Source organism: Mauremys mutica, chromosome 10 (assembly GCF_020497125.1).
Source record: "Mauremys mutica isolate MM-2020 ecotype Southern chromosome 10, ASM2049712v1, whole genome shotgun sequence".
NCBI lineage: Eukaryota > Metazoa > Chordata > Testudines > Geoemydidae > Mauremys > Mauremys mutica.
In genome coordinates this window covers 2506675-2533882 of record NC_059081.1, presented here as the reverse complement: position 1 = coordinate 2533882, position 27208 = coordinate 2506675, and the positions used below count along the sequence as shown (strand labels likewise).

The following is a 27208-nucleotide window of genomic DNA, read 5'->3' as shown; positions in this document are numbered from 1 at the left end:
GGGGCCAGGGCCGGGCCGGGCCGGCTTTCCGTGCGCGTGCGAGGCCGGGATCCAGTCAGGCACCTGTACGGGCAGCCCCGGGGCGGGCGGCGCCCAACGAACGGCCCGGGCGGCAGCGGGGCCCGGCGCTGGGGTCGGGGAGAGGAGCCGGGAGCCCGCGGGGATTGGGGCAGATCCCGGTGAGCGGCCGGATCCCGCTGAGGGGAGGGGACCGAGTCCCGCGGGAGCCGGGGCTTGTGACCGGGGAACGGGCTGGATCCTGGCGGGGGGGCGGATCCCAGCGCCGGGCGGGGGGGGCAGGATCCTGGCGGGGGGGGCGGATCCCAGCGCCGGGCGGGGGGGGGCAGGATCCTGGCGGGGGGGGGCGGATCCCAGCGCCGGGCGGGGGGGGGCAGGATCCTGGAGGGGGGGCTGTATCCGTGCGCCGGGTGGGGGGGGGCAGGATCCTGGAAGGGGGGGCTGTATCCCTGCGCCGGGCGGGGGACTGAATCAGTCTCCAGAGGTGAATACCCAGATCGCAGTGATGCGGTGGGGGGGGGGGGAGGGGTGATCCTGGGCACAGGATCCGGTCTGACCTACCAGATCCTGCCCACGGACAGCCAAGCTCAGGGCAGCAGAACCAGGCACGTCCCTGTGAGGGAGCCCTGGGAGTCCGGGCTCCTGGTCAGCCTGGGGGTGTTGAGCACGTGCTGGGGGGCTCAACCCTGACGAGAGCCATGTGGGTTCCTGGAGACGCAGCTCTGAGCCTGGGGAGACTCGGGTGATCGTGGGGGTTCCAGTCACCAGGCCTGTGTTCAGGGCATGGACCCCGCCCTCATCCCCACCTGCAAAGTGCTGAGCTCACCCGGGGCACCAAGAACCAGCCCAAATGTACAGGCCACCTGGAGCCGGGAAGCTGGGATATGGGCAACCGTTCAGGCCTTGCTCTGGGGGAAAGAGCAGAAAGCTGAGGATGTGGGAGGGCAGGTGAAATGCCGAGAGAGAAGAGGGAGCCAGGAGCCGAGGGAAGGACATGATCGGGCTGGAGGACAAGGAGGAGTGTGGCTGCGGGATGCCAGATGGGCTGAGGGGGCGAGATGAGGGAGGCTGGAGGGGAGGAGGCCAGGGTGACCCGGATTAATTTGGGTGGAAGGGTTGGAATCTGGAGCTGGCCCAGAGGGAGAACCAAGCGGCTGGATGAGGAGCTGGAGCCTGTCAGGAGGAGGATGGGGAGCAGGGTGAGGAAAGACTGGGAATTGGGCAGCCAGAGATGGGGCTGGGATGTTGGAGGTCTCCCAAGAGAAGACCCATGGGAAGCATCTAGGTAGCACCATAGCATTCGAGCACCTCAGTCTCTAATGTGTTTATCATTCCCCCACCCCCCGAGATAAGGAGGTACTTTCATCTCCGTTTTCCACATGGGGGGACTGAAGCCCAGAGAGGCGATGGCCTGAATGTTCCAAGGTATTTAGGCACCTGACTTCCATTGAAACAAGACCTTTGAGGATCTGGGCCTCAGTGACTTGTCGAGGTCACACAGGAGGTCTGTGGCAGAACAGGGACTTGAACCCATGTCCCCCAACTCCTCGCTAGTGCTCTAACCATTGCACCATCCATCTTCTCAGCTCATATAGGCCTGAGGGGAAGGGGAGGCTCAGGAGGTGAATTGAACATCCTCTAATGTGCCACTTTGCCCTATCAGGCTGGCGTGCCCACCATGGAGAAATACCACGTGCTGGAGATGATTGGAGAGGGCTCCTTCGGGAGGGTGTACAAGGGGCGCCGGAAATATAGCGCCCAGGTGAGGAGAGATCCAGGGAGGGGCTCTCTCAGGAGATGGGTGGGACGGGAATACACCGCCCAGGTGAGATGTGGGGAAAAGGACATATGGGGGAAACACAACACGGCTGAAGAGTTCTTGGTATACAGCTCAGGGTTCTGTGACTGGGCCTCCAGGTCCAGGGTCTCTGACAATCATATGTGTGATCCTCACTAGATAGTTTATCTGGTAGTTTTCACTGTACTTAAGGTTGCACAACAGTTTCCATTCTAATCCCCTGCTTTTACATGCTGAGCACTTTCTGGAACATTCCCTTTAGGGGCTGATACATTCCAGGCTTTGTTTGCACTTGATGGGGAAATTAATTTGTTTTAAATTTTCTGATTATTTCTGAATTTGACAGCTTGATTCTCCCTGTACCTTTTAGACAGGTGCAGCAAAAGCAACTAACATCTAAAACTTGTTCTGGGCAGAATCTCACTGAGGTCTGGTACCTTGGTTTGGTCTAGATAAAAAATAGGTTTTGATTAACTCCTGACAATTTGCAGCTTGGTTACTGAGCCTGTGCAGCTGCAGCTGTCATGAATTCTACAGGTTCACACACTGATTTTGGAAAGGCCTTTCACCCCGCCTCCATTTCTACTGGCACAACTGTTCACCCACCATTTTGCCTGCAATTCATTGCAGATGCAGTTAGTGGCACTTAGATGTCTGGTACCTGATTTGCAGCAGAATAAGGCAGTTATATGACTAAGTGCTACAATTTGCACAATTCAGTGTGTGCAAGATTCCGCCCAGGAAACCCGAGGCAACTTTTAAAAATCAGAACCGCAGAGAAAGATGCAGCCTGCACATGGGCAGACCTAGCTACACTTACGCTTTACAAAATTTCCCGGCACTGAATCATCATACTTTTAAAATGACTGAAGTTTTTCAACCTTAGCTTGTTTTGTAGATCTCGCTGAGATCTACCAGTTAACCATGTTTGAAGAAAATCAGTTCAAGATTTTAAAAGTTATGAACACTGAAACACAGTAAACTCTGGGATCCTCTTAGTCCATGTCCAGTGCTAAGGTTATGTGCAGTTAGGGTGACCAGACGTCCCGATAAAATGGGGACCATCCTGATATTTAGGTGTTTGTCCCGAACGATTTTTTATTGGGACCTAATTTGTCCCGGTATTTCATTCTGCCAGCAGCACTCCCCTTTTTTATTTCTTTTTCCCTCGCTGCTCCGCCGGCAGCACTCGCCGCCCCCCCCCCCGTGCTGCTCTCGGCTTTTTTTTGTTAGCTCTGCCAGCGCCCCCCCCTCCCCATCATGTGTCCCGATATTTTCTCCCTCTCACCCTATGTGCAGTGGTAGGGGAGTGTAGACCTGGCCGTAGCCTTCCACCCTAGCAGTCACTAGTTGGTCCTTGCCTGGGTGGGAGCTGTGGTGGGTGCAGCTCCCAGCTTTGTTTGCTTTGGCAGGTGGTGGCGCTGAAGTTCATCCCCAAAGTCGGGCGATCGGAGAAGGAGCTGAAGAACCTGCAGCGGGAAATTGAGATCATGAGGGGGCTGCACCATCCCAACATCGTCCAGATGCTCGACAGCTTCGAGACCGACAAGGAGGTCAGAGGGCGCGTGTGAGGGCGGGGAGGCGCATGCATTGTCAGCCGCACAGGTTCTCCCGAGCAGCCGTAGCTGGGCCCTTCCCGCGGGCGCTAGAGACGTGCAGTCACTTCCAGCGACGCTGGAAGGAGCAAGCGTTGGCCTTTCCAGTGACTGCTGCACGGTTCTCGCCCCCCTGCCGGCGGCTGGGTTGGTGCCTTGCTGCACGGGTGAGTCCCGCGGTCAGACTGCACAGCTCTCGTCTCCCTTTGCTGGTTCCCCCAGTGATTCCCCTTCCCCAGGGCCCAGCAGGGTGTTTCCTCCGCCCTTTGGGCTAAATCCCAAGGCCTCGCTCCAGAGTGCTGCTAGGAGGCTGCCTGAGCAAGGGCTAAGTCCAGGTCTCTGGATCTGGCCAGATGTGCTAGAAACAGTGTCCTCAGCCGGTGCGTTTCCCAGCACCAATGCTCCAGCCACTGGATCCCGTCCCCAGGGGTCCCCAGGACCCAGCTGGGGTTCGCACCTGCTCCCCTCACTCCCACGATCCCTTCCTGCTGCCCTCCTGCAGGTGGTGGTGGTGACGGACTACGCGGAGGGGGAGCTTTTCCAGATCCTGGAGGATGATGGGAATCTGCCAGAGGAGCAGGTAGCTGTGTGACGCTGCCGCGTCAGGGCTAGTCGGAGTCATGTCAGGCCAGGGGCAGGGGTGCGGCGAGGGGCTCATGGTCCTGCGGGAAGTGCCGATGTCGCTTCTTCAGAGAAGCGGATATCTGAGCTGGCTGGACACTGGGGCTGACCCCCCAGAGGGGAAGGAATCGGAGCCCGGCGGCAGGGGTGGGAAGGCTCTGATTGGCCAAGCGGGAGAGAGAACTCACCTTTCACCTCGACGTGAGCTGGGTTCAAATCTCGCCTTAGGCTACAAGTGACATGAACTGGCTGGGTCTCAGCCCACGGCTCACCTGTGGCCAGGGCTGGAATAGGGATGAGGGGGGGTCGGGATCAAAGGGCTGTGGCAGAGCTCTGTGCCTGGGCGCGGAGCCCAAGACTGCGATAACCAGAGGCTGTTGGTCAGGATTGAGGGGCCCTGGCAGAGCTGTGGGGAGCCCAGGGCTGGGCCAGCAGGGGGCTGCGGGTCGGGAGTGAGGGGCGCCGTCAGAGCTGGGGGAGCCCAGGGCTGGGCTAGCAGGGGGCTGCGGGTCGGGAGTGAGGGGCACCGGCAGAGCTGTGGGGGGCCCAGGGCTGGGCTAGCAGGGGCTGCGGGTCGGGAGTGAGGGGCGCCGGCAGAGCTGTGGGGGGCCCAGGGCTGGGCTAGCAGGGGCTGCGGGGGCAGAGCTGTGGGGAGGAGCCCAGGGCTGGGCTAGCAGGGGCTGCGGGTCGGGAGTGAGGGGCGCCGGCAGAGCTGGGGGAGCCCAGGGCCGGGCTAGCAGGGGCTGCGGGTCGGGAGTGAGGGGCGCCGGCAGAGCTGGGGGAGCCCAGGGCCGGGCTAGCAGGGGCTGCGGGTTGGGAGTGAGGGGCACCGGCAGAGCTGTGGGGGGCCCAGGGCTGGGCTAGCAGGGGCTGCGGGGGCAGAGCTGTGGGGGGGAGCCCAGGGCCGGGCTAACAGGGGCTGTGGATCGGGAGTGAGGGGCGCCGGCAGAGCTGGGGGAGCCCAGGGCCAGGCTAGCAGGGGCTGCGGGTCGGGAGTGAGGGGCGCCGGCAGAGCTGGGGGAGCCCAGGGCCGGGCTAGCAGGGGCTGCGGGTCGGGAGTGAGGGGCGCCGGCAGAGCTGGGGGAGCCCAGGGCCGGGCTAGCAGGGGCTGCGGGTCGGGAGTGAGGGGCGCCGGCAGAGCTGGGGGAGCCCAGGGCCGGGCTAGCAGGGGCTGCGGGTCGGGAGTGAGGGGCGCCGGCAGAGCTGTGGTCAGGACGCGGCCGCGGAGGCTCAGGGTTGCGGTGTCTCTCAGGTTCAGGACATCGCCTCCCAGCTGGTCTCCGCCCTCTATTACCTCCACTCCCACCGGATCCTGCACCGCGACATGAAGCCCCAGAACATCCTGCTGGGCAAAGGGGGCGTCATCAAACTCTGTGACTTCGGGTAGGTGCCCGAGGAGCTCGCAGGCCCTCGGCATCGGGGCCGTTGGGGCATTCGAAGGGATCCTGGGCTGGGGGGGCTCTCGGAGGCAGAATTAAGGGGCTCCCTCTCGCCCGGCAGGTTCGCTCGCGCCATGAGCATCCACACCATGGTGCTGACGTCCATCAAGGGCACCCCGCTGTACATGGCCCCCGAGCTGGTGCAGGAGAGGCCCTACGACCACACGGCCGACCTGTGGGCTGTGGGCTGCATCCTGTACGAGCTGGTCGTGGGGACGCCGCCCTTCTACACCAACAGCATCTTCCAGCTGGTCAGCCTCATCGTCAAGGACCCCATCACGTGGCCCAAAGCCATGAGCCCTTCGTTCAAGGTAACGGGGAGGAGGGGTGGGCAGGCCCCTGCACCCCACAGAGCCACACTGCCCCGGTTCCAGACAGCCCCCTCCCCTCCCGGGGCTCCAACAGCCCCTCGTCAGGCAAGGTCACTGAACCCCCCTTTCCCAGGGGATGGGCTGTCCAGGCCAAATTCCTGCTTGGGAATCATGAGCGATTCCACTGACTCCCCTTGCAAACTGGATTCTTCACTTCCTTCCCTGGTGAGCGGTGTTGCTGTGCGCGGTTGGATGGCTGCGGGGGCTCACCCCAGAGCTGGCTGCAAGGGGAGTCAGGGCCCTGCATGTTCTGTGTGTCGTTCGGTGCAGGATCTGCCTCCTGCTGCTGAATCGTCCTCTGGAATCTCAGCTTCCATTTAAACAAATTGCTTCCAGCCCTTACGGTTGTGAAGACCCAGCAACGCCTGCCTGAGTTTGTAGACAGCCTGAAACAGCAGCTCTGAGGGACACAGACTGGCCCATTAATCTCAAGAGACTTAGGGATCTGGGGCAAAATCAGTCCTTGGTCCTGCTCGTGAAGGCAGGGGCTGGACTCGACGACCCTTCGGGGTCCCTTCCAGCTCTAGGAGATTGGTCTAGCTCCAGAGATGATTTTATTTTTATCCATTTCTGCCCACTGCGCCGCGCTCCCTTCCCAAAGCCAGGTGTAGAACTCAGGAGTCCTGACTCCCCATTGGGCTAGTGCACATGCCCAGTTCATTGTGTCCCAGCAAGAGCCAGCAGCTGTGGGGCACAGAGAGGTGGGGAGTGTGACACTGGGTCTCTGTGCCCCTGGGCAGAGCTTCCTGCAAGGCCTGTTGATGAAGGACCCTCGCCAGCGGCTGGCGTGGCCGGAGCTCCTGTGCCATCCCTTCATCGCTGGACGGGTCACCAGTGAGTGCCCCCCCTCCCCCCCGCTCTGTTCCTGCTGCACCGGGTGCAAAGCCGCCATCACCGCCCGCAGCCCGGCCACCCCCTCTGCCCCATCTCCCCTGGGTGCCATGGGCACCTGCCTCGCCCGGCCCTGTCTCCAACGCCCCCAGCCCAGGCCAGTCTCCAGAGTCTCCCCTCCAGCCCCGGCGCTCCCCCCGCCCCCGTTATGGTTGCTGTGGTCCCTGCCCGGGCTCACCCCCCCGCTCCTGGCAGTGATCGATGACACGGAGCCACACGGGCTCGCGAACCCCTTCACCAGCAAGCTGCCCCCGGAGCTGCAGGTGCTGAAGGAGAAGCAGGCCCACTCGCTGGCCCCCAGGAGCGGCCAGTCCAGGATCCTGAGGAAGGCGCGGCAGAGGATGGCCCAGGAGGCCCGGAGGAAGGTGTGTGGCTGGTGTCCTGGGGGCCAGGCAGAGCCTGCACTGCAGCGGGGTGGGAGCTCCCGGGACACACCGGGCGGGGGCTGGGCGAGAGGCCGAGCGGGGCCCCCCCGCTGGAGGTCCCCGAGGGAGTGGGAGGGGGTTGGGACAGTTACATGGGGAGGGCCCAGGGGAGTCTGGGGGGTTGGTCAGTTACATGGAGAGATCCCCTGGTGACTGGGGGGACTGGGTGGGGACAGGAGCTTGAGGGATTGGTCAGTTACACAGATAGGGCCCCGGGGGCTGGGTGAGAGTCGGGGGGGGCTTGGTCAGTTACAGGGAGAGAGGGACCTCCCATGATAGGGGGGTGGAGGCAGGAGTCTGGGGGCTTGGTCAGTCACAGGGAGAGAGACCCCCCCCCATGATAGGGGGTGGAGGCAGGACTCTGGGGCTTGGTCAGTTACAGGGAGAGAGACCCCCCCCATGATAGGGGGGTGGAGGCAGGAGTCTGGGGGCTTGGTCAGTTACAGGGAGAGAGACCCCCCCATGATAGGGGGGTGGAGGCAGGAGTCTGGGGGCTTGGTCAGTTACAGGGAGAGAGACCCCCCCATGATAGAGGGGTGGAGGCAGGACTCTGGGGCTTGGTCAGTTACACGGAGATCTAACCTGGCTGAAGCTCTTTGGTCTCTTCCAGGAGCAGCTGAAGGCCGACGCGCCGTGTAAAAAGGAGGCGGCCAGAGGAGGCCTGGGGCACAAACCCAACGCCGCCCCTGGGAAGGCCGCCCTCAGGGCGGGGGAGCAGACAGCCCGCGCTCCGGGCTCCCCTCCGGGAGACGAGACCCAAGCCGGCCTGGGGGAAGAGCCCAGCGAGGCAGAGTGGGGGACAGCCGAGCCTCCCCCGACGCCACGGTGAGGGGCAGGGTGCCTGCTGTGGGTTTCTGGGGTGGGGGCCCCGTCAGCAGGGAGCTGGCGTGGGCCGAGTCTCTAGCTGCACTCCTTCCTGGGCAGGGAGCACCGGATCACCCAGGATTACGAGCGGGAGTTCCCGGCCGTGCCGGCGGGGCCACGCGGCAGGCGCAGCATCGAGACCGTGGACCTGGAGAACGAGGTGAGAGGTGACGGGGGGTGGGCTGGGGCCCTTGGGAGCTGGCGTAAGGGCGCTGGGGAGGTCTGGGGCAGGCGTGGCCCCACTCCCCGCAGCCTGATGGTATCGAAGTGGCCATCTCCCCTCTCTTGGGCCCTTGGCGCTAGGAACTGGATAGTGACGACGAATGGCAGCATCTGATCGAGGCGACGGAACCCGCCACCATGCAGTTGAGCACGCCCCTGAGCCTCCTGGGGGACCCGGCCTTCCTGCAGCGCATCCGGGCCCGGCTCCAGCTCTGCAGCCAGCAGGCGAGTGGGGCCAGCCGGGGGGAGCGGGCTGGGGCCAGCAAGCGGCTGCAGCGGGTCCTTATTCCCAGCCCGCTATTCAAGGAAGGGCTCGGGCCTGGGAGGCAGGAGATCTGAACTCGGTTGTCAGCCGTGTTACCTTGCGGGACCCAGGGAGGGAGGGGGATAGAGAGAGTGTGTGGCTGTGTCCTGTGCCTCAGTTTCCCCAGCTGCATAATGGGGGATCATGATTCCGACTCTCTTCCCTAAGTGCTTTGCGCAGGCCCGGAGACAGGCGAAGGAAGCACCCAGGACACAGGGGAAGCCGTCCCCTCCCCCTGCATTGGTGACCCTGGGGGAAACACCTGGATCCTTCCATCCCCTCTCCCATCCAGGGAGGAAATTCCTCCTCTGTCGCCAGAGAGCCGAGCTCTCCTGCCCCCTCCCCGGGGTCAGAGCCTGGGATGCGGGGAGCCCTGTGGCTGGCAGACAGGGTGCCCACATCACAGCCCCTTCTCTGGCCTCTCTCTTGCCAGGTGCTGGAGGGGATGTTGGAGGGAGCGTCTCATCTCCGCCCTGCCCTGCGCGTCCTGGCCAACCTGCTCGCCAGCGGCTGTGACTCCGAGCTTCTGTACAGCTTCTGCCAGGCCGCGGATTTACCTCAGGGCCTGCTGCACCTGCTCGGGCAAATGCTGCAGAGCGCCAGCAGCAGGCAGGTGGGTGCGGGGAGCGCGGGGTGCAGGCGCCCAGACAGCAAGTGTGAAAAATGGGGACGGGGGTGGCGGTAATAGGAGCCTATATGAGAAAGAGACCCGGAAATCGGGACATCTGGTCACCCTGGCTGGGTGCGCGTGGCCCCCCCAGGGGCTAGTTCTGCACATGCTGAGCTGTGCCAGGCCGCCGGGGCAGGAGGCCTGTGGGGGCCGTTGTGTCATCACCGCTGCATGAGCTCTCGGGGGCCAGTCATGGCCCCGCTCCAGCGCTGGGTGTGCTCCCCCTTGCAAGCCCGTCCGAGGGGGAAGGGTCCTGTGGTGCCCCAGGTCCGGGCACTGCCAGCCGCTCAGAGTGGCGCTCCCTGGCACATGGGTTCTCTCCTGCTCCCGCAGCAGCCCTGGTGCATCACGCTGCTGACGGACCTGGTTGGCGTGATAACGGCCTATTTCACCAGCGAGCCCCCCCTGGAGCGGAGCCGCAGGAGGAGAAGGTAGAGTGGCTGCCGGCGGGGGGGAGCGGCCTGTCCTGGAACCGGAGTCTCCGAGAGGCACTGCACTGAGATCCCCTCCCACCCTTCTCCCCACCAGCCCCGCACGTGCCGGCTCCATCCTTGCATGGGGGAGAGACCTGAACGTGGCCCCTCCACAGCACGGTGTCCTCCAGAACTCTCAGAGCACTGGTGGGGGGCAGTCGGGATCTGATGGGGAAACTGAGGCACGGGGGGGGGTACTCCCGGATCCCACAGGGTAGCAGAACTGATGAGTTCAGACCTTCCGTCTCCCAGTCCTGAGGCCTCCCCACTGGGCCATGGCGCTTCCCTGGGCTGCCCTGCCCTGCCCTCCCCCGGGGGCTCTGCAGCACGGGCGCGGCTGGCAGATCCCATGGGCAGAGCTGGGCCCGTTGCCCGGTGGAGCGTGCAGCTCATCGGGCGACCCCTGGCCCCCAGTGCCTGGCCTCCACCGACACCCGCCTCCCCCAGCCTGCAGGTTTTCCACGAGGCGGCTGCCGGCTTCCTCTCCCTGCTGCCCAAGCTGCTGGCCCAACCAAGGGATGTGGAGACAAGGCTCCGCGAGCAGAGCAGCACGGTAACGGTGCCCCCCCCCGCTCCCCCGTGCTCACTCGCTGGGCACCTCCCCGTTCCTGTCCCCTCCCTCCGTGTGCCTCCCCCGCCCCTCTGCCAGCCCTGCCCCGAGGGTCCTTCCTGCGGGCGCCTGAGCCCCTCGCGGTCCTGGCTCAGGAGCAGCGGGACCCCTCCGCCACGGCCTGTGGTGATGGCGGCTCTCCGGGTCCCTCTGCAGTGCTTCGCCCGGCTCTGTGAGCGCATGGACGGCAGCAGCCCCTGTGTGTCAGGGCCCTTCTACGCCGGCCTGCTCGCCGAGCAGCGCCCCCTGCTGGACGCGCTCCTCCAGGGGGCCACCCTGGCACAGCCCGCCCCGGAAGGTAACGCTGCCCCCGCCCCTGGGATATCCCCCCTGGGGGGCAGCCCCACCTCGGCCTGGGGGCTGGCGGGTCCCAGCGAGCTGCAGTCACTGGCCCCGGTTCTCTGGGCCTCACTTTAGTGCTGGGGAAAGTCAATGGCCGATGGCCCTGATCAGAGCCAGGGGCAGAACAGACAGTTCCCGCCCCAGCTCTGCCGGTGCCCCTCACTCCCGACCCGCAGCCCCCTGCCAGCCCAGCCCTGCCCCCCGCCCAGCTGTGCCGGTGCCCCTCACTCCCGACCCGCAGCCCCCTGCTAGCCCAGCCCTGCCCCCGCCCAGCTCTGCCAGTGCCCCTCACTCCCGACCCACAGCCCCTGCTAGCCCAGTTCTCCTCCCCCCAGCTCTGCCGGTGCCCCTCACTCCCAACCCGCAGCCCCCTGCTAGCCCAGCCCTGCCCCCGCCCAGCTCTGCCGGTGCCCCTCACTCCCGACCCGCAGCCCCCTGCCAGCCCAGCCCTGCCCCCGCCCAGCCCTGCCGGTGCCCCTCACTCCCGACCCGCAGCCCCTGCCAACCCAGCCCTGCCCCTGCCCAGCTGTGCCGGTGCCCCTCACTCCTGACCCGCAGCCCCTGCCAACCCAGCCCTGCCCCCGCCCAGCTCTGCCGGTGCCCCTCACTCCCGACCCGCAGCCCCCTGCCAGCCCAGCCCTGCCCCCGCCCAGCTCTGCCGGTGCCCCTCACTCCCGACCCGCAGCCCCTGCCAACCCAGCCCTGCCCCCGCCCAGCTGTGCTGGTGCCCCTCACTCCCGACCCGCAGCCCCTGCTAGCCCAGTTCTCCTCCCTCCACCCCCAGCTCTGCCGGTGCCCCTCACTCCCGACCCGCAGCCCCCTGCTAGCCCAGTTCTCCTCCCCCCCTCCCAGCTCTGCCGGTGCCCCTCACTCCCGACCCGCAGCCCCCTGCTAGCCCAGTCCCTCCCACCCCCCAGCTCTGCCGGTGCCCCTCACTCCCGACCCGCAGCCCCTGCTAGTCCAGTTCTCCTCCCCCCACCCCCAGCTCTGCCAGTGCCCCTCACTCCTGACCCGCAGCCCCCTGCCAGCCCAGCCCTGCCCCTCCCCAGCTCTGCCGGTGCCCCTCATTCCCGACCCGCAGCCCCCTGCTAGCCAGTTCTCCTCCCCCCCCAGCTCTGCGGGTGCCCCTCACTCCTGACCCGCAGCCCCCTGCTAGCCCAGTTCTCCTCCCCCACTCCCAGCTCTGCCGGTGCCCCTCACTCCCGACTCGCAGCCCCCTGTTAGCCCAGCCCTGGGCTCCCCCTGTCCCCAGCTGTGCCGGTGCCCCTCACTCCCGACCCACAGCCCCCTGCCAGCCCAGCCCTGGGTTCCTCCCTGCAGCTCTGCCGGTGCCCCTCACTCCCGACCCGCAGCCCCTGTGTACTAATTGTCCAGCTGGCTCTCTCTCAGCAGCCCGATCGTTGTTCATAATTACGTGTCTTCTTTGATCTTTCGTCCCTGCGCAGAGCCAGCGCGGGAGCAGCAGGAGCGTGGGGCAGATGTGTTCACAGCAGCACTGGCCGCAGTCTGCAGCCTCCCCGTGGGGCGGAACGGGTGCCAGGAGGCCAAAAAGCAGGTCAGGAGCTCGGACCGCGCCCGGTTCCTTCCCGGCCCTGCGTGGCTGGAGGTGACGCTTCCCGACGGGGTCACTGCGACCACCCTGGCCTGATCCAGAGCATAATCCAGAGCACTTTACAGACGCTGCCCGGGGACACTGGTGTGCAGCCACCTCTGGGGTGGAAAGTGGCAGGTGTATAACGGCGCCCAGCAGTGCCGCGCAGCAGCTCAGCACAGGGAGTAAAGGAGGCTCCCGGAGTGGGGGAGTTTGGGGAGGGAGAATGCGATTAGCCCCGCGGGGGTCTGAGCAGGACGCTGGGTAAACGCCCCTACTGGGGCACAGAGACAGCGTAAGAGGGTCTCTAACCGTCCTGGGTGGGCTGGGCCACAGAGTTACACCTTCTTCAAAAGAGAAGGCAGCGTTCCCCCAGGGCCAGGCTGACTGCCAGGGGAGAGCGCCCCCTACTGACCCACCCTGCTCCCTGCAGCACACGCCCCCTAGTGCCAGGCTGGGACCAGCACTGACTGCCAAGGGAGAGCGCCCCCTACTGACCCCACCCACTCCCTGCAGCACACGCCCCCTAGTGCCAGGCTGGGACCAGCACTGACTGCCAAGGGAGAGCGCCCCCTACTGACCCCACCCACTCCCTGCAGCACACGCCCCCTAGTGCCAGGCTGGGACCAGCACTGACTGCCAGGGGAGAGCGCCCCCTACTGACCCCAACCGACACCCTGCAGCACACGCCCCCTAGTGCCATGCTGGGACCAGCACTGACTGCCAGGGGAGAGCGCCCCCTACTGACCCCACCCACTCCCTGCAGCACACGCCCCCTAGTGCCAGGCTGGGACCAGCACTGACTGCCAGGGGAGAGCGCCCCCTACTGACCCACCCTGCTCCCTGCAGCACACGCCCCCTAGTGCCAGGCTGGGACCAGCACTGACTGCCAGGGGAGAGCGCCCCCTACTGACCCACCCTGCTCCCTGCAGCACACGCCCCCTAGTGCCAGGCTGGGACCAGCGCTGACTGCCAGGGGAGAGCGCCCCCTACTGCGTTCCTGCAGCACCCCCCCCGGTGCCAGGCTGGGGCACTGGGGCAGCACTGGCTCAGAGGCGAGAGCACCCCGTGCTGAAGCAGCCCCCCCAGCTCCCTGCAGCAGGGGCCCCCTACCTCTTGGGTCGCTAGCGGGTCTCTGGGTCTGTGACCCTCCTGGCTGCTTTCCCGCAGGTCGCCCAGCAGGTGGCAGAGAAACTGGCGGAGGAAAGGAGCCCCCTGTTAGCAAGGCTGCTGGCGGGACTCGAGCGCCCGGCCTGCTCCCTGAACGTGCTGAAGGTAACGGGTCCCGCACTGACCCCGCCGTGGGGCCAGTGGGCTGGGGCGGTGGGTGGCGTGGCCCCCAGCTGTGCTCCCACAGCGCGGCACCCACGGGCACCAGTCATGCCAGATGGTAACGGGCCTGCTGCTGTCATGGGGGCCGACCTCGGCCACCTGCCTTCTGCCCGCTGGGTCCCTTGGGGCCCGCCTGCGATGTGGGGTCACCAGGAAACCGAGCCCACGGCGGCCTGTAGTGTGGGCCTGGGTCTCTGTTCCCCTCCCGGGGGCAGGGCACGTCCTCCCCCCTTCTCCTTTCCTAGCTGGGCTCCCGGCTCTGTGCCCCCCGCGCTGAGCTCTGCTCTCCCTCTGGCCCCCAGGTCCTGTACTCCTGCGGCCACGCCAGTAAACGCCTGTGCCGGCTCCTGGCAAAGGGGCAGCAGGTGCCGAGCTCCCTGGCCCGGCTGGTGAAGGGCGAGGTACGGAGACCCCCGGGGGGCGGGGCGTGGGGCAGCCGGGCTCCTCGCTCTGTGTGACTCCTGCTGGGCGCGGACATGTGCCCTGGGGGGGGGGGCCTCGTGGGGCAGAATGAGCAGAGGGACTGTACCAAGAATCGCGGGGGGGGGAGGGGGGGAGGAAAGGGGCCTGGGAGAGGGAGGTTAGCCAGGGCCCGGTTTGGCGAGAGGCGGGGGCAGGGCGGGGGAGGTAACCGGGAAGGGAACCATTGTCCCAGGTCGGCCTCTGGCCTGAGCAGGCCGGTGAGTCAGTGGTGCCCACCCTGGCAGCCTTTGCCCTCCTGGTCTCTGCCCCAGCCCTGAGCTCTCTCCCTCCCCAGGTCCCGATGGGGGAGCGGCTGCGGCTGGAAGCCTGCGAGGCGTCGCTGCACCTGCTGGCCCTGCTCACCCTCCAGCTGCAGGCTCTCCCTGCCCGGTAAGCGTGTCTGCCCCCACCCCGCGCCCGGCCAGTCAGCGCCTGCGGGGGGGCGCGCTGGGGGGCGTCGGTCTAGTGTACTCCACACGCCCCTCCCCAGGGCCCGGTGGCCGCGGCGAGATCTGCTCCTAGATGGGATCCCCGCCGGGGCAGGGCTGTGGTTAGCGCTGGACCTCGCGTGGGCAGAGCGTTGCAGGCTCTGGCTTTGTGGCTGCAGGCCAGGGGCGCTGTCCCCTCGGAGTCAGCGCTGACCTCAGTGCGGCACTAGGGGGCGCTGGGCTGCGGGGACAGGATGTGGGGCTCAGTACAGACCCCAGTGCGGCACTAGGGGGCGCTGGGCTGCGGGGAACAGGATGTGGGGCTCAGTACAGACCCCAGTGCGGCACTAGGGGGCGCTGGCTGCGGGGACAGGATGTGGGGCTCAGTACAGACCCCAGTGCGGCACTAGGGGGCGCTGGGCTGCGGGGAACAGGATGTGGGGCTCAGTACAGACCCCAGTGCGGCACTAGGGGGCGCTGGGCTGCGGGGAACAGGATGTGGGGCTCAGTACAGACCCCAGTGCGGCACTAGGGGGCGCTGGGCTGCGGGGACAGGATGTGGGGCTCAGTACAGACCCCAGTGCGGCACTAGGGGGCGCTGGGCTGCGGGGAACAGGATGTGGGGCTCAGTGCGGCACTAGGGGGCGCTGGGCTGCGGGGACAGGACGTGGGGCTCAGTGCGGCACTAGGGGGCGCTGGGCTGCGGGGACAGGATGTGGGGCTCAGTGCGGCACTAGGGGGCGCTGGGCTGCGGGGAACAGGATGTGGGGCTCAGTGCGGCAGTAGGGGGCGCTGGGCTGCGGGGAACAGGATGTGGGGCTCAGTGCGGCAGTAGGGGGCGCTGGGCTGCGGGGACAGGATGTGGGGCTCAGTGCGGCACTAGGGGGCGCTGGGCTGCGGGGAACAGGATGTGGGGCTCAGTGCGGCACTAGGGGGCGCTGGGCTGCGGGGACAGGATGTGGGGCTCAGTGCGGCAGTAGGGGGCGCTGGGCTGCTGCGGTACCGTTTGAAGCCCGTAGTCTCAGGGGTTTCCCCAAGGAGCAGGCTCTGGACCCTCCTGCCGTGGCTTCATTCCGCCCCCGAAAGTCCCCGGCGGTTTGTTGAATTACGGGCGCCTGCGTCACCGGGACCCAGCTGCTGCATCGCTCCTCAGAGGTGGCTGCCTCCCGTGCTGGGGGCAGTGGTTGCTGGCTGTGAGCTGTTTGCCCAGCCCTGCAGGGCCTGCTGGGGTGAGTCAGTCCCCGGCCGGGAGCGATTTCCCAGCCTCTCCTGATGCCTGGCTCTGGGTCGCTGCGTTTCAGGGTGGACCTGGTGGTGAGCGCTGCCGCCGAGCTCTTCACCCAGTCGGCTGTCGTCTCCCTCGTGGTGAGTCCGTCCGCCTGGCACAGCCCCTCCCAACTGGCTCCTGTCCCGGGAGGGCTTGAAACGGCCTAACCCCCATCTGTGTATGGGCAGAGCCCTGCATCTCTGCCTAACCCTTCCCATTCAGGGAGCTAGCTGCTGTCGGACTGTCCCTGCACTCGGGGGGAGACGCTCACAGCCAGATCCCCATGGGCGGGGGTAGGGGGTCAGTCTGACTGTTCCTACACCCGGGGCGAGATGCTCACAGCCAGATCCCCATGGGCAGGGCTAGGGGGTCAGTCTGACTGTTCCTACACCCGGGGCGAGATGCTCACAGCCAGATCCCCATGGGCGGGGATAGGGGGTCAGTCTGACTGTTCCTACACCCGGGGCGAGATGCTCACAGCCAGATCCCCATGGGCGGGGATAGGGGGTCAGTCTGACTGTTCCTACACCCAGGGCGAGATGCTCACAGCCAGATCCCCATGGGCGGGGGATAGGGGGTCAGTCTGACTGTTCCTACACCCGGGGCGAGATGCTCACAGTCAGATCCCCATGGGCAGGGCTAGGGGGTCAGTCTGACTGTTCTTACACCCGGGGCGAGATGCTCACAGCCAGATCCCCATGGGCAGGGGTAGGGGGTCAGTCTGACTGTTCCTACACCCGGGGCGAGATGCTCATAGTCGGATCCCCATGGGCGGGGGTAGGGGGGCAGTCTGACTGTTCCTACACCCAGGGCGAGATGCTCACAGTCAGATCCCCATGGGCAGGGCTGGGGGTCAGTCTGACTGTTCCTACACCCAGGGCGAGATGCTCACAGCCAGCTCCCCATGGGCGGGGGTAGGGGGTCAGTCTGACTGTTCCTACACCCGGGGCGAGATGCTCACAGCCAGCTCCCCATGGGCGGGGGTAGGAGGTCAGTCTGACTGTTCCTACACCCGGGGCGAGATGCTCACAGCCAGATCCCCATGGGCAGGGGTAGGGGGTCAGTCTGACTGTTCCTACACCCGGGGCGAGATGCTCACAGCCAGATCCCCATGGGCAGGGGTAGGGGGTCAGTCTGACTGTTCCTACACCCGGGGCGAGATGCTCATAGTCGGATCCCCATGGGCGGGGGTAGGGGGGCAGTCTGACTGTTCCTACACCCAGGGCGAGATGCTCACAGTCAGATCCCCATGGGCAGGGCTGGGGGTCAGTCTGACTGTTCCTACACCCGGGGTGAGATGCTCACAGCCAGCTCCCCATGGGCGGGGGTAGGGGGTCAGTCTGACTGTTCCTACACCCGGGGCGAGACGCTCACAGCCAGCTCCCCATGGGCGGGGGAAGGCGTGCCGGAGGAAGGGTGTGGCCAGCTGTGTGTCTCCCCGGACTGTAGGGTGCTGAGCTCTCCCCTTCCTTGCAGAGTGCCGCAGGATTCCTGCTGGCTCAGCTCGGCCAGCACGGGGCGGCCATCGAGGTGGGGCACCAGGAGGCCATGTCGGCCATGACGAATGCACTCACCGCGCCTGCCGAGGTAAGGGGCGACCAGCCAGGGGGCTGCCCCGTGGGAGGGCACGGCCAGGAACCCCCAGCGAGGGGACGGACAGGCTGGGACGCCCTGACCGGGCCACCCGCGGCTCAGCACGAATCCAGCCTGGCCCGTCCGACGCCGTGGGAGCGATTGGAACCCCCCAGTCCTAGAGCCCCGTGCCCAGCTCCTGCCCCATTTCTCTTCCAGCTGCACCTGCCCCCACCCCTGGGCGCCGGCCTCTACGACGGATTCCTGCTTCTCCTGCTGCAGCTCCTGGCCCAGGTACCTCGCTGCCTGCGTGGATCCGGCGCCGGGACTGCCTTGGCGGGAGGGCGGCTGCTGGGGGCCGGGGCGGGTGGTCCAGGTTCAAACCAGGTGTCCCAGATCCACACGCTCGGGGTTACGCCCCCGGCTGCGGATCGGTCTCCTGGCGGAGCCCCTGCCGTGTGCCAGACCCCCACGGGGTCTCACTCCGCCTCCCGGGTCAGCCCCGCGGCCTCCGCAGACCGGACCCCTCAGCCCTGTGAGTGCTGCTGAGCGGGGACAGAGCCCCGCCCGCCCGCTCCGCAGGGATCAGTGCACCTCGCAGGGACTCGCCCAGTGTCTCCACAGGCCACAGAGAGAAGTGAAGGATAATCCCTAGCCCGCTCTGGTCAGCCCAGAGCCCAGCTAAGCTGCAGCGAACCCCATAGGTCCCAGGCGAGAGCCCCGACTCCTTCCTGCCACCAGCCCTGATTGCCCCCCCCCCCTCCTCATCCCTTCCTGGTCCTTTGTTCTCCAGCTGGGGGCATGGCTCTGCTTCCCTGCCGAGAGGTGGGGAAATCCGGCTCCCTCTGGGGCATTGGTTGCTGGGTGTCAATGGCCTGGGGGTGGCTTCACGGATTCTGCATTGATGGGGGGTCGGCCAGTCCTTATGCGCCATTCATACCTGTCTCTTAGCCTGCCCCTCCCTCCCCCACAGGGTAACAATCCAAATAGGGGGAAACTGAGGCACACACAGGCTTCCTGAAAATGTTCCAGGAAAGTCTGGATGCCCCGACTGAGCAGGAATGGCTGAGCTGGGGGGAAGTGTGGGGAGAACACATGGGAGTGGCCAGCTGACAGGAGGCTCCCTAGCTGAGCAGGGAGCGGAGAGCAGCGGGTATTGGCTGTCACCAGTTTAAATCCAGCCCGGCTGCTCTGCTCACATGGGGCGGGCACCTTGGCTCCAGCTGCAGCTGTCAGGAGCCAGGCTCCCCCTTGCAAAGGGGGCTGTGAAAGCAGCTGGGAATGAGGGGCCAGCCCCACCGCCTCCTCCACAGAGCTGCCTGCTGCAGAGGAGCTGGAGTGGGAGCAGGAGCTGCCTGCAGGGACTGGAGCCACCCCTGGGTGCGGAGCTGCCAGCCCCCAGCGGGAGGAGAGACGTGAGACCAGGAGACAAAACGCCCAGCGCACTGACAGCTCCGTTCCCAAAGCGAGCCGTGAGCTGGGGGTCTCCCTGAGGGGCGCTTGGGGCTTCTGACCTCCAGCCTTTAAGTTGGCACAAGCAGGGCCCCCGACTCCCTGGCCTGGGACTCGCCCGGGGAGCAGCTGCTGGGGAGGAGATTGCAGGTGGGAGGGGAGGCAGGGGCTGGGGGCTGGCCCGTCGGGGGGCGGGGGGTGCCCATGAGACCAGCTCTGTTGTGATGTGGCCTTGGAAGAGTCTGAGCCCCTGGCTGGGGTCCAGGCTGGTGAGGTGCTGACACCCCACCCTGGCTCCCCCGGGGCGTCCGAGCTGCCTGCAGGGCTCTGGCTCTGGCCCCGGGTGGTGGCGAGGGTCGAGTGCTCCGCCTCACGTGGCACAACCCAGCCCACCAACCGGCGTTCTCCCTCCGCCAGGGCGACGCGGTGACGGTGCGGGGCTTTGCCGGCTCGGAGCTGTGGAACGTCGCCTGGCACCGATTCGCCATGATGCTCCGCCTGGCCGCCGCCGAGCCGGTGATGGAGGGCGAGACGCCGCGGCCAGGCCAGCGCACTCCGGAGCCAGACTGGACCCTCGTCTCCCCTCAAGGTAGGGAGGGAGGAATGTCACCTTCACCGGTGGCCTAAGACTACATGTCCCAGAATGCCCTCTGGCTGGCAAATAGCCCCCGCAGCTGGGAGCTGGTACGGGGTGCTTTGTGCAGGATCCCACGAGGGCTGGAAGCTGCTTCCTTCACACAGGGCAGCTCTTCACATGAGCTTCTGGAGATGTGGGAAGCAAAGATTCCTCACTTGCTAATCCCCATGGAGACAACTGAGATGGATGGATTCCCTCAGCCTGGAGCTCCAGCCCTCCTGACCCCATTAGCAGGGTGTCACGGAGTCCCCGGGCGATGCCCTGGAACTGCTCCCCACAAAGCCAGGCAGGACCCTGGGGAGCCTCCTCTCCCTCGGAGCAGCCTGTCTGCAGGGCAAGAAGCTCCCACGGCTTCACCTCCTGGGTCTCTCCTTGGAGCATTCAGCATCCTCTGCCCCTCCGTGCGCTTCCCCCAGCGAGTCCGCCCAGGCGGGGTCCTGGGGGGGCCACGGGGTCCTGGGGGGGCCACAGGGTCCTGCCCCCCCACTGCGCAGTCAGACGTGACTCTCAGCCAGCCAGTAACACAGAGGTTTATTAGACGACAGGAACAGGGTCTAAAACAGAGCTTGTAGGTACAGCGAACCGGACCCCTCAGCTGGGTCCATTCTGGGGGGCAGTGAGCCGGACCCCCACGTCTGCCCTCACTCCCCATCCCCAGCCAGCCCCAAACTGAAACTCCCTCCAGCCCCTCCTCTGCTGAGTTCCTTTCCCGGGCCAGGAGGTCACCTGATCTCTTTGTTCACCTTTAACATCCCCTTGCAGGGGGGAAGGGCCTGGCCATTAGTTGCCAGGGAGACAGCGGGTCAGTGATTTATGCACACTGGCCTTTACCCCACCACCTAGAGACTTACGAAATGCACAGGGGAAACTGAGGCACCCACCCCGTATTCAGAGGAAACATTAAGAACAGGCCCACTTGGTCACACATGGCTCCTGCAGCAGGTTCCTTTGAAGACTCACTCGTGCGCCCAGATGCAGCCTGGCTGGTGAATTTTTGAAGGGTGAAGAACATGAGGAAGGACGGCCCAATGGTTAGCCTGGCACTCAGGAGCCCTGAGTTCCATTCCCGGCTCCACCACAGACTGAGTGTCACTTAGTCTCTCTGGGCCTCAGTTTCCCAGCTGCCCAATGGGGATGACGGCCCTGCCTCCCAGGGGGCTGTGAGGTGCTCAGATACCCCAGTGATGGGCGGGTGGCGATAGGTGCCTTAGCTAGAACTTCAGGTGAAGGTTTGTGTCTCGGTGTGGAGCCGTTCATGTGCCACCCGATCTGCCCAAGCATCTTCTGCCTCCCTCCTGGGTTCAGCCCTTCCCTCAGGCAGCGGAAGTCTGGTCTCTTGGTTTATTAGTAGCTAGATTATACCCAGCGCCCCCTCACCAGGTCTCTAAAGCCCCCTCGGCATCCTGGGACGCTAACATGGGCCTTATGAGGCCACGGCTGGTGCTTGGCGACCAAGGTGATGGGTGCCTTAGACACCCAGATTGATTTGAAGATGGCAGCTCGTCTTCCTGGGGCAGCGACCTCAGCCACAGAGCCAGTGAGCCGCAGGGGCCAGTGACTGCGCCGGCCTACGCCGGGTCCTCAGTTCCTGCCAAGGGGGCTGGCGTCCCTGTCCGTGCTGGGAGGCAGCAGCCGCCAGGCTGGGAGCTGGCAGGAGAGGACCAGGGCAGCTGCTCTGGAGAGGAGGGGACAGCTGAGCCCGGGGGGCACAGACCCCCTGGTGGGTTGCTGGCCGTTCAGCAGGCCTCTCTCCAGGAGAGCACATTCAGGGTCACTGGACACTGGGCCGTAGCCTGCCTCAGACCCGTTCCCAGGCAGACGGACGCTTCACTGGCTCTGCCTGGTCTCGGGCAGGAGTGGAGACCTGATCGCAGGAGCGCTCCCCACTCTGCCTCATGCCTGTGAGGCAAGAGGGAGCGGCCTGGCCGCCCCAGAACCCGCCCAGCACCGGGGTGAGGGGGGGCAGGACTCATTGCTCACCCCTCGTTTCATCTGGCTGCCAACTTCCCCCTCCCCTGCAGGCACCGCACTCTTCCTCAGCCTGGCCCTCTGCGTCTTCACCCGAGAGCCTCACCAGACCCTTCCTCAGCTCGCCCACCCCGACAGCGTCATCATGGCAGCCTTCCCCAGGCTGCTGTCCCTCGACTTCCTGGGGCACCTGGCGCAGACGTGAGTTCCAGCCAGTCAGGAGCTGGGCTGGGCGGGACGTGGGTGGCCGGCGGTGCCACGGGGAACTGGGCTCTAGAGAACACACCAACTCGGAGAGGTGCAGAGAAGCGGCTTAGTAAACCTGCCTCAAAGAGCCCAATCTCTGGAGCTTATCAAAGAGACGCTTACAGGGCGACGTGATCTGTCTCTAAGTAGCTACATGGGGAACACATATGTGAGAACAGGCCCGTCAGTCTAGCAGAGAAGGGCTAACGCAGTCCAGTGGCTGGAGCTGCAGCTACACTGGAAAGCGGGTGGACGTTTTTAACAAGGAGGGTCATGAACCACTGGAACAACTTCCCGGGGCGGTGGTGGAATCGCCGTCACTGGTGGGTTTTCCACCAAGACTAGGTGTTTCTCGAAACGCTCTGCTCTAGGAGCGACTGGGGGGCAGGTCTCTGGCCTGGGTTCCACATGGGGTCAGACCAGAGGATCACAACGTGCCCTGGTGGCGTGTGCGTGCCTGCTGCAGATGGCCCCACTCAGCCGGCACAGTAGGGACCCATGGGCCGTTGTGCCCTGAGGAACAGCACAACCACTCAGACCTCCCCGCTGGGCCTAGCATTGTGGGGCTCATCTGTCTGATCCTCTCTGACCCCTCGACCCCAGGCAGGTGGGGGAGGACGGTGACCCCGAGCTGGTCTCAGCTGTGGTGCTCCAGGCCTGCCAGCTGCTCTGCTTCCCCTTCTCCTTGGACGTGGACACCGAGACCTCCAGGTGCGTCATGAAGGCCCTGAGAGACGCCGAGATCCCCGCCCATCTCCTCCAGGTACCCAGGAATGCTCCCTCCCTCCCATTGCTTGGGCTCTGGAGCTGTGATGAACAGGCCCCAGGCTCTCTGTCTGGACTTCCTCTCCGCCCACCCCACCTCTCTTGCTCCCCGTGTGCCAAGCAGAACCGTGGAGATCTCCCCTCCCATTTCTGCCTCTTGTCTATGGTGTCCGTCTCCATGAGACCATCCATTCACACCGCCCTGGCCCATCCGAGTCCTCTCAGCAGCTGCCATCTCTCCTCATCCTAGGTCTGCTGCCACCATCTGCCCTTCTCAGAGACCGCGCTTCCCATGAGCTTCCTGTGCCACCTCGTCCTGTCCGACGAGCGGGTCATCGACCAGTTGGTGGGGGTGGCTGCTGCCTCGGACCGCGCCACCGCCTTCCTGTCGGCCATCTTGCTTTCGGACAGCCCTGTCCTCACGATGGACCTCCTGTCCCTCCTGACCCACGTGGCCCGGGCCTGTCCCGTTCACCTGCCTTTCCTCCAGAAGATCCTGGGCGGCTCCGACTCGGCCTACCAGCTGCTGAGCCACCTGCTGTGCCACCAGGAGCACCCGATACGCGCCAAGGCCTGCAGCCTGGTGGGGAACCTGCTGCGGCATGGCCAGGACTTCCCCTGGGCGCTGCGGAGCCAGGCGGGCCTTCTGGAGCCTCTGCTGGAGCTGCTGTCGGACCAGGACGAGGGCGTGCGCAGGTCGGCCAGCTTCGCGGTGGGCAACGCCGCCTACCAGGACGGCTCCCTCCCGCTCGCCCTGGGGAAAGCTGTGCCCAGCGTGGTGAGGCTTTTGAGCGACTCCCAGGCCAAAACCCGGTGTAACGCCGCCTCCACTCTGGGGAACCTGGGCAGGCAGGCAGCGGAACTGGGGGACGTGCTGATCCAGAACAGAGCCCCCCATCTCCTGCTGGACGTGGCCTGCCACGACTCCCAGCCAGCTGTGCAGGAGGCAGCACTGATCGCACTGCGGTCCATCAGCCAGCAGCCAAAGATACATCAGGTCAGGAGCGCCTTGTCAGCACCTTCTGGGTCCATCCCCCTCCCCAGCCAGGCCTGTCCCCTGCGGTTCCCTCCCCACCTCTGCCTCTCTCTGGGCCCAGCCACTCGCAGGGTTTGGGGGGCACCAGCCCATGGTTAAGGGGTGGCAGTGGGGGCTTCTGCACCGTGCCCGCGCCCCACATGCTGGTCGCTCACCAGAGTCACTGTAGCTCCAGGAGACTGCGGTGATGGGGCACGGGGCCCAGGGCACCTCACCGCCACCATCTAGGAATTCCCGGCTCTCCCCCCATGGGGAGTCCAGTCTCGTGCCCCTGGGGCAGGGAAGGTGGGTGGCAGTCTCATGCCCCGGGGGGCGCAACCTAAGTGATGCTCCTGCACCAGGCGCCATCCAGCATCCCTCTGCATCCAGAGCCCTCAGGCCCATCCCTCCATCTTCTCATCCTGATTCTGTGAAGAGCTCTGAGCTCCACCTGTCGCCTAGGAAGCTGGACTTTAGGCCTTGAGATGCGTGCAGACTAACGGGCAAAGAGGGTAGATGGGGCAGGGCCCCCTGGCAGGGAACGCGGCTAAGGCAACGCTCAGTGCAGCTCTGTGATGAGTGTCGTCTCCTTTGGGTTCCAGGTGCTCGTGTCTCTCAAGGCCAGCGAGAAGCTGCTGGCACTTTCCGTCAGCGAAGTTCAGACCAGTTCCTATGGGAGCCCCCGACCGTCTTCAGCTCATCACTGCAAGAAGCTCATCCACCTTCTGCGCCCAACACACAGTGCCTGAGAACAGCAGGTCTCTGCTCTGGGAGAGACCATTCCACCCGCCTCTTGAGGACGACACTTAGTGCCCGAATTCAGGGGACACTCCCGTACTCTGTCCAGAAACAGAGGCCACCACCCCTATCTCCTGAGATCAACACAGTGCCTGAGCTTGGCAGGTCCCCATGGAGTCGGGGGAGACCACCCTGACAACAGTTGGTCAAGAAACATATCTGATAAAGACAGAGATGGGTGAGAGAGAACCTGGAACAATGCCTCCTCTTGATCCAGACCCCCGCTCTCCGATGAGACCCCTCCTTGCCAGTCCTGAGAAAGATCATGCCAGCAACTCCCTTTCCTGTCCTTTCATAGAGATCTCTCCAACCCAAATGTGGTGCCCCCCAAATTTCCTCAGGGACGACAGACTTTGGTTAATGCCTCATCTTGTACTATCTCCACCCCCACCACACTTCATTCCAACCCTGTTTCCAGGCTGAATCCAACCAACCAGGTCTAGCTTCTACTTAGAGGGTCTTCTGACTCCAAGCGCCTTCCGGGGAAGGAGCCTCCAAACCTAAAGAACCCAGCTTTCAAAAAGGGGTCTCATGCTTACTGAGCTGTGCCTTATGGTCACCTAGGTTGAGCCATGCAGCGGACCCAGCCCCAAGATCCGGTGTGCCTTTGGCCTCTCCCCATCGCAGTCTCTCTCCCTCCAGAGAAGTGCCTCATCTCTCCCCATCCTCCTTGAATGAGCTCCAGCAAAATCAGATTTAATTGAACCAGATCCCGGATGGACTAAACCCAACACCAAGCCTTGATGGTTCAGGGACTCTCTCCAGGACACAGTCCACATACTTACCTTCACCCTGCACTTCCAGAGTTTAACTGCAGGGTCCAGGTGATACAAGCCAGACTCAGCATCAGATTCCCAGCAGAGTTGGAGCTCATGGTGTGTCCAGGATTCTGTTCACAGCTGCTGACGGCTTCTCTTCTGTGGTGAAGTTGGGGATTGTTTCCCTGGCTCGGCTTCATGAAGACGGGTTCGCTTCTCCTGTTATTCCTGGAGTGTGTGGTGGGGATTCTACTCTGCGGCTCTGACTGAAGTCTGAAGGTTTCTCCTAATCTACGCGCTCCATCATGCTGGGACCCACCGCCTTTGTGGATGAGAACTGGACAGTCGAGTGCCATCAGCCGAACCTGCTAGCGTTCCTTAATCAGCCATTTGGGCAATGCCAGGCACTTCCTCCCTGAGGTTCCATGTACCACCTCAATGCTTGTGGGTCTGAACAGACTCGATCCGATGGGTTCATAGTGGTATTTGGGTGTCCATAGAAGCCCTTGGCTGGACTTATCCAGCCTGCATTTTCTAGCCATTTGTAGTGACTCTTTTCTAACAGAGACTTTGTGTGACATTGGTTTGGAGTCACTTTTCTAGATCTATTTTTTGTACTATTGCATTTACGTTTGTAATTTATTATAATAAACGGCTCTTCCCTTCCTGGGAAACTTTCCTGCTGAGTGTGTGGATCCCTTAAAGAAATGAACAGAACTGATATTTGGCCAGCGTGTAATGGGCCCCAGGGATCCAAAGAGCTTTACCCTGAAAAACGTTCCAGAGCAGCGAAAATCTAGATCACTGATACTCTAACCTGTGGCTCCTTGGGGCCCTGCAAGAGTCTACAAAAGAAACCCAAGAATGGCCAGACTGGGTCAGATCAATGGTCCATCAGCCCATCTTCCAACAGTGGCCAGTGCCAGGTTGTCACGGAGTCCCCAGGCGATGCTCTGGAACTGCTCCCCACAAAGCCAGGCAGGACTCTGGGGAGCCTCCTCTCCCTCGGAGCAGACTGTCTGCAGGGCAAGAAGCTCCCACGGCTTCACCTCCTGGGTCTCTCCTTCGATGACAGGAACAGGGTCTAAAACAGAGCTTGTAGGTACAGCGAACCGGACCCCTCAGCTGGGTCCATTCTGGGGTCCCGTGAGCCAGACAACGCTGTCTGCCCTCACTCCTCATCCCCAGCCAGCTCCCAACTGCAACCCCCTCCAGCCCCCTCCTCTCTGGGCTGTGTCTCTTTCCCGGGCCAGGAGGTCACCTGATCTCTTTGTTCACCTTTAGCATCCCCTTGCAGGGGGGAAGGGCCCCGGCCATTAGTTGCAGGAGACAGAGGGTCGGCCAGAAACTGAGGCACCCACACAGTATTCAGAGGAAACATTAAGAACAGTCCCACTTGGTCACACACGTGCTTCAGAGAAAATGAGCAAACCAGGCAATCATAGAGTGATCCATGTCATCTCCCAGTTCTGGCAATCAGAGGCTAGGGACACCCAGAGCAGGGGGTTGTGTCCCTGCCCATCCTGGCTAATAGCCATTGATGGACCTGTCCTCCAGGAACTTATCTAGTTCTTTTTTTGAACCCCCTCATAGTTTTGGCCTTCACAACATCCCCTGGCAACTAGTTCCATACCTTTTTTGAGATGGGGCGGCCACATCTGCAGGCAGTATTCAAGGTGTGGGCCTACCATGGATTTATATAGCAGCATTATGATATTTTCTGTTTTCTTATCCATCCCTTTCTGATGGTTCCTAACCTTCTGTTCGCATTTTTGATGGCAGCTGCATATGAGCAGATGTTTTCAAAGAACTCTCCACAGTGACTCCCAGATCTCTTTCTTGAATGGTAACAGCTAATTTAGACCCCATCATTTTGTCTGTATAGTTGGGATGATGTTTTCCAATGTACGTTACTTTGCCCCTTATCAACACTGAATTTCATCTGCCATTTTGTTGCCCAGTCACCCACTTTAGCGAGATCCCTTTGTAGCTCTTCGCAGTCTCCTTTGGACTTAACTATCTTGAGTGATTTTGTATCATCTCCAAATTTTGCCACCTCACTGTTTGCCTGCGGTCACCCTTGTCCACATGTTTGTTGACTTCTCTCAAAGAATTCTAATAGATTGGTGAGGCATGATTTCCCCTTAGTCCTCTCATGGAATCTGCCTGTTTGATCAGATGAAGTACTACATCCCCATCAAGGCAGAGCTGGGTAGTTATCTCTAGCTTCTTTATCCTGGCTCACACGTGGCTTTGGTCATTCATGCCTGTTTG

General features: G+C 63.9%; 1 protein-coding gene across 6 annotated transcripts; it reads left to right on the top strand.

Annotated features, from left to right (window-relative positions):
- Positions 1–126: 126 nt before the first annotated feature.
- On the top strand, positions 127–25603 carry STK36 (serine/threonine kinase 36). Of its 6 annotated transcripts, none has more exons than XM_045032000.1 (27): positions 127–179; positions 1682–1780; positions 3229–3369; positions 3914–3991; positions 5285–5415; positions 5533–5782; positions 6583–6676; positions 6929–7098; positions 7769–7983; positions 8083–8182; positions 8326–8469; positions 8982–9161; positions 9552–9649; positions 10139–10244; positions 10458–10599; positions 12089–12198; positions 13405–13509; positions 13869–13967; positions 14324–14418; positions 15758–15821; positions 17200–17310; positions 17515–17589; positions 19165–19336; positions 21406–21553; positions 22202–22361; positions 22614–23360; positions 23981–25603. In XM_045032000.1, the coding sequence occupies exons 2-27, from the start codon at positions 1697–1699 to the stop codon at positions 24125–24127; spliced, it is 3966 nt and encodes a 1321-aa protein (XP_044887935.1). In that variant the 5' UTR covers positions 127–179; positions 1682–1696; the 3' UTR covers positions 24128–25603. The 6 variants fall into 6 exon arrangements, with proteins under 6 accessions (XP_044887935.1, XP_044887937.1, XP_044887936.1 ...); XM_045031998.1 differs by lacking the exon at positions 127–179 and adding an exon at positions 526–1217 and having other exon boundaries at positions 21406–21524; positions 22248–22361; XM_045031997.1 differs by lacking the exon at positions 127–179 and adding an exon at positions 527–1217.
- The last annotated feature ends 1605 nt before the right edge of the window (positions 25604–27208 follow it).